General features: G+C 39.7%; 1 protein-coding gene across 12 annotated transcripts in view; it reads left to right on the forward strand.

The window, feature by feature from the left end:
- Fam184a (family with sequence similarity 184 member A) overlaps nt 1–18,756 on the forward strand; it is a 155,804-nt gene that overhangs the window by 32,791 nt on the left and 104,257 nt on the right. For all 12 annotated transcript variants that reach the window (XM_045159050.1, XM_045159043.1, XM_045159047.1 and 9 more), the window contains exon 2: nt 17,724–18,578. In XM_045159050.1, the coding sequence (XP_045014985.1) occupies nt 17,724–18,578 (855 nt within the window). The remainder of the gene's footprint in view (nt 1–17,723; nt 18,579–18,756) is intronic.

The following is an 18,756-nucleotide window of genomic DNA, read 5'->3' on the forward strand; positions in this document are numbered from 1 at the left end:
CTGGTTTTGGTGTCAGGGTGATGCCGGCTTCATAGACAGAATTTGGTAGGACTCCTTCTTTTTCTATTTTATGGAAAAGTTAAGGAACAATGGCATTAGTTCTTCCCTGAAGATCTGTTAAAATTCAGCAGTGAATCCATCTGGGCCTGGGCTTTTTTTAGTTGGGAGATTTTTGATAACTGTTTGGATCTCCATTATCGGTCTATTTAAGTGATTAATCTCATCCTGATTTAATTTAGGTAGGTCATTATAAATCAAGGAAATCATCCATTTCTTTCACATTTTCATACTTTGTAGAGTATGTGTTTTGATAGTATGTCCCTATAATTTTTTGAATTTCTGTGCCATTTGTTGTGATGTTACCTTTTTCATCTCTAATTTTATTAATTTGTGTCTCTTCTCTCTTTCTTTTGGTCAGATTTGCTCAGGGTTTATCAATCTTGTTTATCCTTTCAAAGCATCAACTCTTTGTTTTATTGATTCTTTGGATTGTTTTTGTGATTTCTATTTCATTAGTTTCTGCCCTAATCTTTATTATTTTGTCCTGTCTACTGATTTTTGGTTTGCCTTGTTGTTCTTTTTCCAAGGCTTTAAAGTGAAGCATTAATTTGTTTACTTATGACCTTTCTAATTTCTTAATGTAGGCACCTAAAGCTATAAATTTACCTCTTAGAACTGCCTTTAATGTGTCCCTGAGATTATGGTATGTTGTGTTCTCATTATCGTTTGACTCTATAGATTTTTTGATTTCCTTCTTGATTTCTTCATGGACCCATTCATCATTTAGTAGTGTGTTGTTTTTTCATTTACCCATTCATCATTTAGTAGTGTGTTGTTTAATTTCCATGATTTTGTGTATGTTCTATAGCTTTTCTTGCTATTGATTTGTAGTTTGATTCCATTGTGGTCAGATAGAATGCAAGGAATTATTTCAGTTTTCCTGTATTTGTTAAGATTTGCTTTGTGTCCTAGTATATGGTCTATTTTAGAGAGTGTTCCATGTGCTGCTGAAAAGAATGTATATTCTGCAGCATTTGGATGAAATGTCTTGTAGTTATCTGTTAGGTCCATTCCTTCTATGACCTTATTTAGTCCAGATGCCTCTCTTTTAATTTTTTCCCAGGATGACCTGTAAATTGATGCAAGTAGGCTGTTGAAATCCCCCACTACCACTGTGTTTGGGGTTATCTGTGACCTTAGTTCTAATAGTGTTTGTTTGATGAATTTTGGGGCCCCCATGTTAGGTGCATATATGTTTAGGATTTTGATGTCCTCTTGTTGGAGGGTGCCTTTAATCAATATATAGTGACCTTCCTTACGTTTCTTCACTAATGTTGGACTGAAGTCTACCTTGTCAGATATTAGGATAGCAACCCCTGCTTTTTTTCTAGGTTCATTTGCTTGAAACATTGTTTTCCAACCTTTCACCCTCAGATAGTATCCATCCTTTGTAGAAAGGTGGGTTTCTTGGAAGCAACAAATTGAAGGATCCTGCTTTTTAATGCAGTCTGCGAACCTATGCCATTTGGTTGGGGCATTGAGGCCATTTATATTAAGAGATAATATTGAAAGGTGTGTATCATTTTTGCCATTTTTTTAGTTCTTCTGGTTTTACCTTTGCTCTCTTGTTTTAATGAGTATTTATTATTTGATTTTTCCTGGTTCCTTATAGGTGTGCTTTTCTTTTTCTTCAGCAGGGAGGATTTTTTCAAGTATTTTCTGTAGAGCTGGTTTTGTCTTCAAATACTCCTTTAGCTTGCTTTTGTCGTGGAATGTCCTTATTTCTCCGCCTATTTGAATGGATAGTTTTGCAAGATAAAGTAACCTTGGTTGACAGTTGTGATCTTTCAGGACTTGGAATATATCACTCCATGCCCTTCTGGCCTTTAAAGTTTGTGTTGAGTAATCTGCTATAATCCTGACCGGCTTGCCTTTGGGGGAAGTTTTCTTTTATGATTTTATTGAAGACGCCTACTATGCCTTTGGAGTGAAATTCTTCTCCTTTTACTATGCCCTGAATTCCTATGTTTAATCTTTTCATAGTGTCCCGAATATCTTGAAATTCCCACTCATACTTTTCTACTAGTTTGTCTTTCTCTTTGTTGGACTATATTAGATCTGCCTCCTTGTCTTCTAACTTAGATATTCTGTCCTTTCCTTCATCCATTCTACTGGTGAGATTTTCTACAGAGTTTTTAATTTCATTAACTGTGTTCCTCATTGCTAGTAATTCTGACTGATTTTTCTTTATTATTTCTAGTTCCTTATTTATGTCTAGTATTGACCTCCTTATTTCATTAAATTAGTATCCTATGTTTTCTTTGATTCCTTTGATTTCCTCTTTGACTTCTTTGAACATATTTATAATCATTCTTTTGAAATCTTTCTCAAGCTTTTCCTCTAACTCATTCTCACTGGAGGTCTTTTCTGATGTATTAATACATTTTGGTAGATTTATATTGTCTTGATTTTTGGTGTTTCTTGTATTATAATGTATATATTTTTGCACCCTGGATTATCTAATGATTGTGTTTTCTAGTTAGCTGGGTATTATTAGACATATCAGACAATTTGATGTTATATAACTTCAGGGTATGAGCTTAAGGCCTTAGATGTAGCTCTCAAGACTGAGAGTATTTATCTACGACTAGGTATTGTGACAACCAGATCCTCTAACTGTCCCTTAGGGTGTGTGATGCCCCACCAAAACCCTTAATCCTGACAACCAGGAGGTTAAGATTTCTGATCTGTTGAGGGTTCCAAGTGAGCTTGTGACCAGGTGAGACCCTTCCCTGGTGTAATCCCAGTTACCTCTGCTCCTGCTTTGGTCCCGCTGTTGGTTCACGTTGCCATGGCTGGATCCCTGGAGCTGGGCACTGGCGGTGGGTGAGGGGAGGCTGCCAGTGGTGTTGTAGCTCTCTCACTGGTCCATGTGTTCTTCTACCTTGTGATCTGCTCCTCTGTTGTTCACTGCCGCTCTCCCTTCATGTTTCCTGAATTTGCGGAGAGCTCCGGTCTGAGTGGAACATCCCCTCACCTGGCTTTTCCTGTGGCTCAAGCCGAGCCTGGTGGCTTTCTGGTGCCCAGCGGCTGCTGCTGCAATCGGCAGACCTGCTAGAGCTCCTTCTGCAGGCCTATATGGGGTTTGGCTGCTCTGGATCTCTCCTACTTGTCAGCTGCTGTTCCAATTTCCTATATACCTTACTTTTTAGTGAAAGTGTGTATTTTGCTGAGGTTTCTTTTCTTTTCTTTTTTTTTTTCTTTCCCCCCCCTAGGCTGCTTTGGCGTGGTACCTGTACCATCTTACCCGGAAGTCCCACAATCAGCTTTTTAATAACCTCAGTAATTTGCCTGTAAGCTTCCTCCTTTTCTCTCCTTGTCTTCATATCTCATTTACTTTTAGCGCAGATTAATATTTCATTGTCTTAAATATACCACAGTTTATCCATTCACTTGCTGCAGAACGTCTTGGATGCGACCAAGTTTTAGCAATTTTGAATAAAGCTTGAACATCTATATATAAGTTTTTGTATAAATATGTATTAATTTGGTAACTGCCAAGAATGCAATTTTTAGATTATGTGGTTAGGATGTGTTTGGTTTGTTAAGCTTACGACAAACTTGAATGAGTGGAAGGAAGCTAAACTTCATAAGAAACTACTAAACTCCTGTGCCCATCCAGCCAGCAAGCACTGAGAGTTCCTGTTCCTATCTTTGACAATATTTGATGATGTCAGTATTTGGGATTTGGCTCATTCTTCTTGTTTGTTTTGAGGTAGGGTCTAGCTCTAGCTCAGGCTGACCTGGAATTAGTCTCAGGTTGGCCTAGAACTCACAGCGATCCTCCTATCTCAGCCTCCCAAGTGGTGGGATTAAAGACATGCGCCACCACACTTAGTGTGTTTGACCCATTCTGAATGGGTATGTTGTGATATCTAATTGTTGTTCTGCAAATCTCTGATGACATATGATGCTGAGTACCCCTACTTTCCATCTGCATGTCTCCTTTGGTAAGATCTTTCTTCCCATCCCCTGTCACTGTCACTTAGGGGTTGGAACTGTAAGCCCCTTAGTCCTCCTGTCTTAAGTCTAGGCCTTTGAACACTCATGATCTGGAGAGTTTCTCCTTGTCCACATAGTTTTCTGTCTGAGGAGAATAAAAGGCCCACTAAGTTGATTGATGACATCTTGATATGCTCATGCACCTGTTAGTGCTGAGGTAGAGGAGATGGGAGAATATCTGTGGCTCCTTGATTAGCCAGTTCAACTAAAAAACAGGATTTCTTTTTTCATATTCACTTAGAAACTCTGTCTCAAGGAAATAAGGTAGAAGATTCATAGAGGAGGACATCCAGCATCTTCCTCTGGCTGCTGCACATGTGTGTATGGAGTGGGTGCCTACACACATACACCAAAAATTCACCATTGTATAAGATGTATCAGATAATATTTTAAAAGTTACTAAATATCAGATTGTTCTTTTATTGCTTTCTAAGCTCTTGTGTGCTGATGTAGTGTTTAAGTCCTCAAAATAAATCCTTTAGTTGGCTTGTTTCTAACATGAATCAGAAATGGAAAGTAAAGCTGATGGTCAAATAGAGAAAAATAACAGATTAACTCTAGCAGGAAGACTGTCTCCTGGAGGAACAGCAATGGGAAGGGTCTGCTCATGGTTGCCCCTTGCTTTAGTCTGTCATGTACCATAGGTAGAGAAATGAGGAAGGCTCACTGAAACTGGCTTCATGAGGGCTAATGACATCACTGTGGCCAGTAAAGATCACGTAGCAAGTCCTAGACCAGAAATGAAGACAACCCGAATAAAAATTAAAAAGGAGAGTCTTTATTAAGTGAGCTGGCATCTGTACCCTTACAACAAGGAGAAGAGCAGCCCTGTCCTACTTTTATAGTGAGTTTTTTAAGGGTAAACCCATATTTCTTTACAATGACTTACCCTTACTCTTCAGTCATCCTCCACTCCAATTATCTTTTGCAAGAGCAAGCAAACATGATTTACAAAAGCAGAACTTGGGCAGATTTAGCTTCAGGTAAGGGCAAGACCAAACACAAGATGAAGCTAATATGGAGTACCAGGCCACCTTGACCTTAGGACAAGACTACCATCAGATATCTTTACTTGGAATCATGCCCTCAGGCTTGTAGTAACTACTCTGTGAAATCTTTTTTCTTTTAAAATTAATTTTTTTTAAATTTATTTATTTGAGAGTGACAGACAGAGAGAGAAAAAGAGGCAGATAGATAGAGAATGGGCCCACCAGGGCCTCTAGCCACTGCAAAGAACCATCAGGCGTGTGCACCCCTTGTGCATCTGGCTAACTAGGGTCCTGGGGAATCAAGCCTGGAACCGGGGTCCTTAGGCTTGACAGGCAAGCGCTTAACCACTAAGCCATCTCTCTAGCCCTGTGAAATCTCTTTAGTCTCTTAGTGCTCTTTGAGAATGTCAAGATGGCTGAATGGCCTAAGATGGCTTCCCTTAGGCCTGTTCACCAGAGCTTGTTTCAGTTAGGTGCTGCCTTCTCTGGATTGCACTTTCATGTCTCATCAGTGAAACCTGTCTTTGAACTTTTCTGCCTCCTGAAGCTGTCCTCTCCCTGTTATCCCTAGGCTTTTCTTTCTTTCACCAGCCGTTCCTTGAAGGTTTTATGACTAGCCTTCCATTCACTCACTCTCTATAGTTGTCATCTAACTTATGCTATTTACGATGCACAAAGTGATGCAGCACACAAGGTCCCACATGCATACAAGGAGGTGGACATGTCTGAAGTCTGACTGCAGTTGCCGGAGGCTCTGGCATTCCAATTCTCTCTCTCTCTCATAAATAAAAAAGGCTACTGTGTTGGGCTTGCCTCAAAAAAAAAAAAAAAATCCATTAAGGCCAGAGTTAGAATCAGCCCAATTCTAATAATATAAAGGCTAAGAGAACAGGGTCTCTTGAATGAATGTACTAGCCCCTATAACTATAACACTCCTGTTTTGGGAGTCCTCTGAATGAGTCAAGACAATGGAGGATGGTTCAAGATCTCAAACGTATTAATTAAGTAGTCATGCCATTCCACCCAACTTACCCAGATCCCTTATGCCCAAATACTCTTATAATGCAGATCTAGTGCATCTGGCTTATATGGGGCCTGGAGAGCTGAACATGAGTTCTTAAGCTTGGAGGGCAAGCGCCTTAACCACTAACCCATCTCTCCAGCCCAAGGGATATTATATTTGATGAGGGAACTGGGTTGTATCTTGGAAGTGTATAATGACTGGGACAGCTGTAAGGTCTTTAGCCATCAGTCAAGATTTTGGGGTCTACATTGATTTCTATCAAAGGCAAGCACTGGAACTCTGTAGAAGACAGTAAGAGTTAGGCCTTTAGAAAAGATAGTAAGTATATCTCTGCCTAGCAATAGAACTGACATTTCAGGGATTACCAAAAAAGAGTGTCAGAAATGGAGATCTCCCCATGTGCAGGCAAGAACCTGGCTGAAATAATGCTCTAGTTGCTTGCCCAATATGCCCCAGTTACTTTACTCCAGGATCTAAGGGCTGGAGGAGAAGGGTAGGGCCAAAGAATGTGCTCCTGTATGAATAAGTCAGTTAACTTTTTGACCTCCTGTATCAGTAATGACTACCTTGGGCTCCTCAAGTTGGGTATCAGTCACAGGAGCCAGAATGGATAACCCTGGGCTTCTGTCAGCAAGCTTTGAATGGAGGTAACCCAGAGCTGTTTGGTTCTGGGGCAAATGGCAAAGTAGTTTCCCTTGTAAATAGGACCTGACTCCAGGAGAGGCTTCTACTTGTGGGACCATTGCTGCCTATAATGGCCTTACTGCCCGCAGAGAAAACAAACTCCCAAGATGGGCACAGTTTCTTGAGGAGTTGCCCACATAGCTGCTAGGATTTCCATATCTTTAGTCTTTCCTCTTCTCTTTTTTCTACATTCTTTCTTTCCTTCTTTAGATCCCTGTTGTAATAGACCACAGTAGCAGCTTGTAGCAACTGGTCCAAGGACTTGCCTAGTTGAACCATCAGTTTTTTTTTTTTTTTTTTTTTTTTTTTACAAATATCAGGAGCTGATTGAGTCATAAATTATCTTTAAGCATGATCTCTTTCTCCTGAGTCCCTGGCACTATTGCCAGGGAATAGAAATGCCACCAAAGCTGCTTCTTTCTGAACTGTAGCCAACTGCCACAGTTAACTTCATGCTGCTGGGATGAAACTCCAAACCAGACACAGTTTATGGGAGGAATAGGATTTATTTCAGATCCAGGGGAAGTTCTATAATGGCAAAAAGAGAAAACCCACCAAGAACAAAAACTGGCAGCCAAACAGCAGGGACCCCGGGCAGAAGTCAGACTGTATTCTGTGTACCTTAGGTTGGAATTCCAGGTTTATCCTCAAGTACACCTTAGGGCTGTACTCTAGAATCCATCCACAATGACACTTCCTCCAGCCAGGTGGCTAAAAATCCAAGTTACAAGCTTTAATAAAACTCCTGAATCTATTGGGGGACATGCATTCAAACTATCACACCAGCTGAGTGTCTTAACTTGAACTTGCTTTAAGCCCTCTAGGGTACAGTATATGAGATGATTTCTTCTCCATTCATACTCCTGGTCGTCATACTTTCAGGTGGGATCATTTGTCTTACCTGTTTTTCCCTGGTTAGTCCATGATGTATCAAGTACTGCTCAGGTCTCAGAAAGCCCACTAAGTGAGTCTGAGTACACTAGAATATTACCACCAACCAAAATACCTTTTTCTGTATCTGCTTCTCCATGGAAACCCACTAGCTCCTACAGTGTCTCAGTATCTGGGCTTTTCCACTCCATAGTTCTCCTGTCCTAGATCCTACCCAGATGAGTGGGTACAAGTATCATTGCAGGGTGGACCATGATCACATACCTGGTTCTGGAACCCATCTTTCCTTTCCCAGAGATTGTATTTTTTTCCTACCATGTGTCATTCTTTCACTGTTTCTTCAGCCAGGAATTCTCTATAGATTTTTCCATTAGCATTTGAGGAAACTAAGAGATTATGATTATAAAGAAACTCCCCACAACGTATTATAGTTAAAACATTGATGCCAGGTGTGATAGCGCACACCTTTAATTCCAGCACTTGGGAGGCAGAGGTAAGGGGATCACCATGAGTTTGAGGCCACCCTGAGACTACATAGTGAATTCCAGGTCAGCCTGGGCTAGGGTGAGACCCTACCTTGAAAAATCAAACAACAACAACAACAAAGAAAACCATGGAATGCACAGAACAAAGAAAACATGTTGACATGTTGAAAACTGCAAGAAAGAAATATCAAATACATGTGAGCTTAGGCCCATCAGAATAAAAGCATATTTCTCAATGAAAACTCTAAAAACCAAGAGGTCTTAAAATGATGTAGTTGTATTTCAATGTTTGAAAGGCAATAACTGCCAAACCAAAGTACTGTAACCAGCAAAACTATCTGTTTTACTTGTTGAAGAAAGGAAACTCTTTTGGATAAAATCAGGCTAAAGGATATAACCACTAGACGTGGTGTACAAAAGGCTTGGAGGGATCATTCAGACTAAAACGAAAGGTAAATACATCCTTGTACCTACAGGAGGGAATAAACCTCACCAGAACAGTAGTAAAGCAAATGAGGAGTAAGAAATTATAAAAGACCACAAAATTAAGAAAATTGCATGAGTTAGTATATACCTTTCAGTAATGACTCTTAGTATTAATGGTATAAATTCCTCTAAACAAAAAACAACAACAACAGCAGATTAGATTAAAATATAGCATCTATCTATTTGTTCTAGAAATTGACTATCAGAATAGATACTACCTAGGATGAAATGATGGAAAACTGTATTCCAATGAAAGGGAACTAGGAAATGAGCAGATGCTGCCAATATAATATCTGATAAAACAATATTAGACAAGATACAGAAGATCACTTCATACTGATTAAGAGAACAATGTGTCAAGAGAACATTACAGTTTAAAACATATATATGCCAATCACAGGTGCATGAATTTTCACAAAACAAATTCTACTAGATAGAACAACAGAGATTAACTTCAACATAAAATAAGGATGACTTTTTTAACCACTGTCAGGTTTTACATGCCATTCTAAGAAAAAATTAACAGATACTGAGTTATATGATATCATGATCATAATGGACCTAAGAGACATCTATAGAGCATTTTATCCAAATATTGCAGGATTTACATTCTTGTCAGTAGCCCATGAAACTCTCTCTTAAATAAATAATAAAAAGATATCAAATTTTCACAAATATAAGAAACTTGGAAGAGTTTCTTATATTCTAACTGATCACAATGGATTAAACAAACTAAGAGAAGCTACAGAACATGTAATATCTCATGGAGACTGAACAGCAAACTGTTGAATGATGAATGGATCATTCATGAACTCAAGAAGGAAAGAAAAAATATCATAAAATTGAAGGAAAATCAAAACACCCTGTAGTAAAACCTGTAGCATACAATGAAAGCAGTCCTAAAAGGGAAGGTTATAGTTCTATGTGCCTATACTAAAAACAAATTGGAGAGATTCTGAATACCTTAATTATCTACCCTTAGAACCTTGGAAAAATAAGAAAAAGCAATAAAAACTGTGAGATCAGTAGATAGGAAGAAATTATTGAGATCAGTATATAAATTAATGAGTTAGAAATAAAAATAAATTACAAAGAATCAATGAAACAAGTAGCTGCTGCTTCGAAAAGATAAACCAGATCAATAAAACTTTATTCAAACTAAAGAATGAGAGAGAAGACCCAAGTTAATAAAATTAAGCATGGGAGATATACATAAAACTAATGACAACATGAATCAGCACCCTTGAAACCTTTCTCCTAGAGAGAAAACTAAAAGATCCCTTAATAAGAGGGAGGTGGGGATTGCCAGTGGTATAAGGGTCCTAGAGAGGGTCGGAGAAAGCCTAATCCTAAAACTATGGGCTTTGGCTTCTAATTCCCAGTGCCAGACCAGTGAGCTGATGGTATATGCCCCAAACAATGCAGGCTATTGTAAAAACACTTGGTTACTGGCCAGAACTAAATGGTAAGACCCTATTGCTAAAGATACTATAGGCCACGGGCCCAGGATCATGCTGGAACTTAGGAGCAAGTCAGCTCTCTTCTGGCTAGCCTTCATAGTGCTGGAAAGTTCTGCTGGGGATAATGGCACCAACAACATGAAGAAGCAGGAGATCCTGCACGCTATGAAATTGTCCAGCCAGAAAAGATGTAAGTACCTGTGCAATAGTAGCACACAGCCTATATGGGTAATCAGTGGCTCTCTGATTGGATAACAGGCCAGCTCAGTGGAAGAGAAGCAAGTCAGAGTCCTATGGAGATGATGGTCATAGATTCCAAAAAAGAAGCTACCACAAGTCTTTGGCCAAGAAGAGTGACAACACCCATCAAAATGTTTCTCAACTCCCTATGTTTATTCCCTTAATCCATGCTGCTCTCACTCTCAGTTGGAGAATCTGTGCTTTTTAAAATTTTTTTATTTTTTACTGATGACAGCAAAAACTGGGGAGAATCACAATATATCAATATGACACAGAATTATACCTGACTGCCTAACATGAAATTACAACCTCTAGCACATCTGTCAGTGCCCAGGAAATGCCACAGAGGAAGTGGCAATTTAAACATGAGTGCTGCTCTCACTGCTAACCTGGCAACATGCTTCAGGGAGATAGCAATACACAGGATACTCAACATTCATCAAAGCAAAAACTTAGAGGTTGCAGAGCGATCAACATTAAAGTAGACTTAGAGCACACCTGCCTAGGCTCAGGGAACATTGTGGAAGAGGGTGGAAAGATTGTAAGAGCCATAGGATAGGAAGGAATATCCTGAGGCATTCTCCCCTCACACACATATACAGAGACTGATGCATTTATAATCCCATGGTAAATACCAATAACCTGTTGAGGAGGTCCCTTAGTATGAGGATGGGAAAGAGGGGATATAAGAGGATAACATTTGGAGAATGCGACCAACATGTGATTTGTTCATACAGTAAAGTTCAAAATTAATAAAAAATAAAGTTAAGCATGAGGGCTGGAGAGATGGCTTAGCGGTTAAGCGCTTGCCTGTGAAGCCTAAGGACCCCGGTTCGAGGCTCAGTTCCCCAGGTCCCACGTTAGCCAGATGCACAAGGGGGCGCACGCATCTGGAGTTCGTTTGCAGAGGCTGGAAGCCCTGGCGTGCCCATTCTCTCTCTCCCTCTATCTGTCTTTCTCTCTGTGTCTGTCGCTCTCAAATAAATAAATTAATTAATTAAAAAAAAGTTAAGTATGAAAAGGGAGAACTAATAGAAGATGCTAATAAAGTTCAGAAAAATATCATGTTATACCTTACAGGCTTACACTAAACTGGAAAAATACAAAAGAAATGGATGAATTTTCAGATGCATATGTGTTGACAGCAAATACTTAGCAAAATTGAAAATTTTCCTCCTGAAGGGAAGAAGTCATCAGGAGGTCAACAAATCTAATAGAGGTGAAACTGAAAAGGTCCCAGGACCACTTCCCAAGGTTATAGGAGCAGTAAAGAACTGTTGACTGTTGAGGGACAGACTCTGACTAGTGTTGTATAGTGATTTTCTTTGAATCAAACTTTCTCTAATGTTGTGTAAATAGCAAGCAGCTGCTTGGGAAAGACTGTTCCCAGTCCAGCTGCCTGAAAGTGCTGAAATATGCTCCAGAAATACACCTTCTGTAAGTCATCACTTATTTTGGGGTAGACTTTTCAGTAATGCAGCTGCCTTGGAGTCACCCATGCTTCTGTAAGTAATCTCCCAATCTGCTTTGTAAGTAACCCCAGTAAACTCATTGGTTCACCAAAACTGGTTTTGGTGTAACCATGCTTTGATTTGTCATCTGTGTGAAGAGATGTGTGTGTATTCACATCTCCCCAGGGGAAAAGTTTCATGTGACAAGATGACCTAACAAAATTGAATCATATAAGATAAACAGTTTAAACAGATCAATAGTAAGCAGTGCATTTGAAGCAATAATCATCATGATTATCATCATGATCATCACCATCCCCTGACTAAAAGTCTAAGCCTAGTTGGAATTACTGGTGAATTTTACATCGTCATCATGATCATCATCATCCCCTGACTAAAAGTCCAAGCCTAGTTGGAATTACTGGTGGATTTTACCAAAGAAGAACTATCAGGGGAGTAGGGACACCTGAGCTGATAGCACTTTTCAGCCGTGGCGAACACTCCTTGCCTGACCTCTCCCCAGCCTGTCCACTTGTGCTGCCTTGAATAGGGAAACCTAAGCTGACCACACTCCCAGGCATGGTGAACATTCCTTCTAATAATCACTTAGTACCACTGTTACAACCTGGCCTGGATTAGGAAACCCATTTGGCACTGACCTTGCTGTCTTGCCTACTTGTGTCACCTTAAGTAGGTACCCCCAAGGTGATTTCTCTCTCTAGACCTAGGCACTGAGTAGGCTGCCCAGGGTCCAGGTAAGTGCTATCCCTCCCTTATTCAGTCCCTCAAGTACAACTTGGCCTGTGCACAATCTGATTGGAGATCAAGCCTGTTTTAGTGCTGATCTCACTTCCCAGCCTACACATACACTGCCTTAAATAGGTCACACTCAGTTGGTCACACTCCCTAATGCAGTCCCATGGAGAACAAGAAGGAACAAGAAGGATCCTGCTCAGCTCCTAGTGTGCCCAACCTTCACATGCCGATAGACTGCCATACACATCCTCTGGGAACAAAACTGACCAGACTAACCAGACTACTCAACACAGCCTCCACAGCCCCACTGATGCTGATTCTCAGCAAACACAAGTACAAAACCAAGCATAAGAAACCAAAACAAGCTATCACAACCAAAAATGTCTAGTCCCATAGTTGAAGCCTCCAATGAAAACTACCTAGAGGAAACTCCAGATAAAGAATTCCAAAATGTACTTATGATAAGTATCTTCATTCTTAATGAGGCCATGAACAGAAAGCTGAATGAAGCTGAAGAGAACCAACTAAAAGAGCTCCATGGGTGGTGGAATGAACCTAGAGAGCACATTGTCAAATGTAGGAATGAATTCCAAAAGACAATGAGAAAGTCAAAGCAAGAAATGAAAACAATTCAATAAGGAGATGCAGATATTGAAGAAAAAGATTCGTAGAAAAACAAAAATGAGATATCTCATTTAAACTGCTCTGAAGAGGGACCTGAAGAGATTCTCAGTGGTTAAAGTGTTTGCCTGGAAAGCCTAAGGACCTGGTTCAGTTTCCCAATACTCACGTAAAGCCAGCTGCACAAGGTGGCACATGTATCGAGAGCTCATTTGAAGGGACTAGAGGACCTGGTGTGCCCATTCTTTCTTCCCTTCTCTCTTGCTTGTGTGCTTTCTCTCTCATATTTTAAACTGCTCCAAAGAAAGATATATCATATGAATGACAGACTGTCGTGGCTTGAGGACAAGACAGAGGAAATACATTGGGAGGCCAAAATCAATGACAAGCAACACACATGCACACATACACACACAAGAACATGAACAGAACATAAAAGAAATTTGGGACATGTTTACAGGACCAAGCATTTGGGTCATGAACATACAAGAATGAGAAGATCTACATGACAGAGGCATGCAGAATATCTTCAATGAAATTATAGAAGGAAATTTCTTCACTGAAATTATAGAAGGAAATTTTCTGAATCCTACAAAAGAGAGAGGCCCATCCAGGTACAGGAGGCACAAAGAGTACCAAATAGATGGGATCAGAGAAGAAATTCCCTATGTCACATTACAGTTACAATAATAAACACAGAAAATAGAGTACTAAAAGGTGCAAGAGAAAAACAGCTCATTATTTTCAAAGGTAAATCCATTGGAATTACATCCAATTTTTTTTTTTTTTTTTAAGTAGGGTCTCACTCGTCCAGGCTGACCTGGAATTCACTATAGAGTCTCAGGGTGGCCTTGAACTCACAGCAGTCCTCCTACCTCTGCCTCCTGAGTGCTGGGATTAAAGGCATGCGCCACCACACCTGGCTTACATCCAAGTTTTCAATGGAAACTCTAAAAGCCAGAAGGGCAGGGAATGGACTATTTCATATTTTGAAAGATTATAGCTGTCAACTGAAACTTTTGTACCCAAGAAAATTGTCCTTTATAATAGAAGATGATAGAAAAACTTTGCATGTTAAAAGCCAACTTTATGGATACATGAACACTAATCCAGCACTCGAGAGAAAATTGGGTGGGAAATTTTTCACTGAAGATAAGAACAAACATACTCAAGAGTCTACAGGAGGAAAAATACTATAATCAAATGTAAAATAGATGTGAGAGCAAATGAAGATCAAGAAAACACCTAACTCTACAAAGTCTTCACCTTGGTAGGGATTAATTTATACCTCTTAATTATAACTTTGAACATCAGTGAACTCAACTCCTCAATCAAAAGATAGGTTAACAGGCTGAATCAGAAAACTAGATGTATCCAACATCTATGGAATAAAGATACTCAAAGCAAATAGAAACAGGAATCAAGCAAGTGTGATTATACTAATATCGGACAGTCTTTAAACCAAAAGGAAACAAAAGATATAAGCTCATTTTATACTCATCAAGTGAACAATTCAGCAAGAGTATATTACAGTCATAAAAATATGTACCAAACACAGGTATACCAAGTTTTATAAAGGAGAATCTACTAGACCATAAATCAGATGTAAATTCCAGCACAGTAATTGTGAGAGATGTTAATATCCTACTATCATCAACAGACAGATCATTCTTCAGAATAGGAAAACATCTTTGCTAGCTGTATATCTCATATATGATTTGTGGTAGTTTGAATGTGATAGATTAAATGTATGGTCCCATAGACTCACATGCTAGAGGGAGTCATGTCACTGGGAATGAAGTTTGGAGTCCAGCCCGAAGACATATTTGGGGGTGGATCTGAGTTCAGCCCTATTAGGTGTATTCAGAGCAGTTTGAACTCTGGCTGTTTAAGCTTGCTGGTGGTGGTGCTTGCTGCAGTTGTTTATCTCTGCTGAGGTCTATGAAAGGGAGCTAGCTTCTTCCACCATTGATACAGCTTCCCCTGAATGTTACAAGCCTGAAGTAAACTTATTTACTCCCATAAACTGTCTGGTTGGATGCTTGTTCCAGCAATGAGAAGTTGATTACAACAGGATTAATATTTAAAAGAAATATTTAATTGCAAGCAGCAAGAGACAGAAGACAGAGAGGATGGATGTGCCAGACCTTCTAGCCACTGCCAATGAACTCCAGATGCATGCACCATTCTGTGCTTCTGGCTTAACATGGGCACTGGGAAATCAAACCCAGGTCATCAGGCATTTGCAAGGAAGCACCTTTAACCACGAGCTATCTTTCCAGACTTGGGATTGATATTTAAATATACAAAGAATTAAAAGAACTGAGCAGCAAGAAATCAAACAATTCAGTCAGTAAATAGGCCAATAAAAAGTTCTCAAAAGATGAAATGCAATTGGCACTAGACATATGAAAATAATTCAACCTCACTAGCTATCAGAGAAATGAACATCAGGTCTACATTGAGATTCTACCCACCCTAGTCAGAATGGCATTAAACCATTAACTACAAATCCTGTAGGGATATGGATAAAAAGAAAACTTTATACACTTCTGATGGAAATGTAAACTAGTTCAACTTCTATGAAAATCAGTATAGAGGTTTCCAAATCTCTAAAAATAGAATTATCATATTACTCAGCTGCATTACTCCTGATATTTACTAAAACATGTCAAGCCAACATTTCACAGAGATTTGTAGGTCAGTGTGTGTTTTTCAGCACTTTTTATAAATATGCAATCTTGGTAGCCCAAGGATCTAACAATAGATGAATGGGTAAAGAAATTGCAATACATATACACAATAAAAATTTTTTCAGTCATAAAAACAAAATAATGCTGTTCGCAAAAATTTAATACAAATAGAGGCAAGCTTATTAAGCAAATTAAACCAGTCTCAGACAAGTACTATGTTTTCCCTTATTTTAGGTTCTGACAGTTTGTTCAGACACATCAAATAATGTATTATAAAACATGAAAGTAGAAGAACCAGCAAGGAATTAACTGAAAAGCAAAGGGACGAAAAGGGGTGTGCAGGGAGGTATGCGTGAAATATGGTCAACATATATTATGTACTTGCATGAAAATGTCATGACAGTAACATGTATGATGCAGATACATAATGAACATTTTTTGTAAATTCTTATTTTAATATTTTATTTTTATTTATTTATTTGACAGAGAAAGAGTGGGGGAGAGATACAGAGAGAGAGAGAGAGAGAGAGATAATGGGTGTGCCAGGGCCTCCAGCCACTGCAAAAGAACTACAGACACGTGTGCCCCCTTGTGCATCTATCTGGCTAATGTGGGTCCTGGAGAATTGAACCTGGGTCCTTTGGCTTTGTAGGCAAATGTCTTAACTACTAAGCCATCCCTCCAGCCCAATGAACATTTTTTGTTTGTTTGTTTGTTTGTTTGTGGTAGAGTATCACTCTAACCCAGGCTGATATGGAATTCACTATGTAGTCTCAGGCTTCAACTCACAGTGATCCTCCTACCTCAGCTTCCAAAGTGCTGTGATTAAAGATGTGTGCCACCATGCCCAGCCATAATGAATGTTTTAAAATAAATAAATAACTAAAAAACTAATTCTGGTCATGACAATGTGAAAGTGTTTGCCTCAGAAATAGGAGAAAGCTCATAATCTCTATCCTCCCCTCCCTTAGTCTCCTACTGTAAATGTTCCTGTTTTTATTGCTGCTCTGCTCTGTGACTTTGAAAACTTTTGTTCTGAGCAACTAAGTAACTGATCCTTCAAGTTCAGTCTCCACCATGCTGCATGAACGTATTGATATGTGGCTCTAGTTCACAGCTGCACTGCCTATGCCATTCATCATTCTCAACACATAGGGTGTGCATGACAGGCTTGTATTGAAGCAAACTGAATGAAGCTGAAACTGAAACCATTAAAGATTTGTTAGTACAACTCCCCAGGAAGGTAGTCCATGAGATCAAGAGCAGCCTGGACTACTTAGTGAGACTGTGTCAAAAACGCAAACCAGGGTCTGGGGTGGTGGCTCAGTGGGTGAGAGCACTTGCCACAGAAGCATGAGGGCTTGATATTGATCCACAGTACCCATATACAAAGTGGTTGTGACCATACATACCTACAACCCTGGTCCTGTGTGAGAGGGTGAGGAGGAGATGGGCCTTAGAGATAGGAGAATCAGTGGAGATTGCTGGTCAACCATTCAGACTGAAAATGGTAGCTCTGATTCCAGTGAGTGAGCCTGTCTCAAGGAAACAACCTGAAGATGGTGCTCTCCTCTTGCCTCCACATGCATGTACACAGGGTGTACACGTCTGCACACATACATGCAAATGCCACATTATAGCACACATACACTATATTCTGCATACACCACTCACATACATGTCAAAAAGGAAAAAAAATCACAAACAAAGCAAAAAGTTATATATAACTTTGTGTTAAGATCTCTGGTACAAAAACAATTGCATGAAGCTTCAGTATTTAATATTTACCATAAACAGTATTATGTGCATAGAATAATATCAAGCCTAATGACAGAATAATATGGTTTGCTCAGTTCTGCTCCCTTCTTTAAAACCATGCAGGTCATATATGCTTTGAACACTAAAAATGATGAGCATGAATCTGCTGTTCAAACACTTAAGGATGCACATGAAGAAGAAATCCAACAGATTCTTGCAGAGACCAGAGAAAAAATACTGCAGTATAAGAGCAAAGTTACAGAGGAGTCAGACCTTAAGAGAAGGATTCAGGTTTTGGAAGCGTCATTAGAAGACCACATAAAAATGAAGCAGCAGGCGTTGGCAGAATTTGAAGCCTATAAACACAGAGTTGAGGACATGCAACTGTGTGCAGAAGCCCAACATGTCCAGCGTGTAGTAACCATGTCCAGAGAGGTAGAAGAGATTAGAAGGAAATTCGATGAGAGATTACGGAGCTTTGGACAGCTGCAAGTCCAGTTCGAGAAAGACAAGCAGTCAGCGCTAGAAGCATTGCAGATTGCTCACAAGCAGGAAGTACAAGAGCTGTTGGAGGCACAGCAGGACCACAGTACAGTGGTGAGTCAGAGCCAGGAGCAGGCCCAGGAGCGGCACAGGCTGGAGGTGGAGGCCTTGAACAAGACACTTGAAGAGCTGCAGCTGGAAAAGCAAAAGCTAATTGAGGAGTATGAGGGCAGGTTGGGTAAAGCTCAGTCCTTCTATGAGCGGGAGCTGGACACTTTGAAGAGGTCACAGCTTTTTACGGCTGAAAGCCTGCAGGCCAGCAGAGAGAAGGAAGCTGATCTCCGCAAAGAATTTCAGGGACAAGAAGCAATTTTACGAAAAACCATAGGAAAATTGAAGACAGAGTTACAGATGGTACAGGATGAAGCCAGTAGTCTTCTTGACAAATGCCAAAAGCTGCAGGTGGCACTTGCCACTGCTGAAAGCAACATGCAGGTGAGTGAAAGGAGTCATACATCACATGCGTTTTGCATCCAGTTTCAGTTCTTATTATTATTACTCTTATTGGAGAGAAGCTGACTGGCTTAGATCACTTTATGTTTATTTATACCACTTAACTATTACCTATTTTTGCCTTTTCCTATGTAGGAAAAGTCAATGGGTAGCATAATTG

Source organism: Jaculus jaculus, chromosome 9, assembly GCF_020740685.1.
Source record: "Jaculus jaculus isolate mJacJac1 chromosome 9, mJacJac1.mat.Y.cur, whole genome shotgun sequence".
Lineage (NCBI taxonomy): Eukaryota > Metazoa > Chordata > Mammalia > Rodentia > Dipodidae > Jaculus > Jaculus jaculus.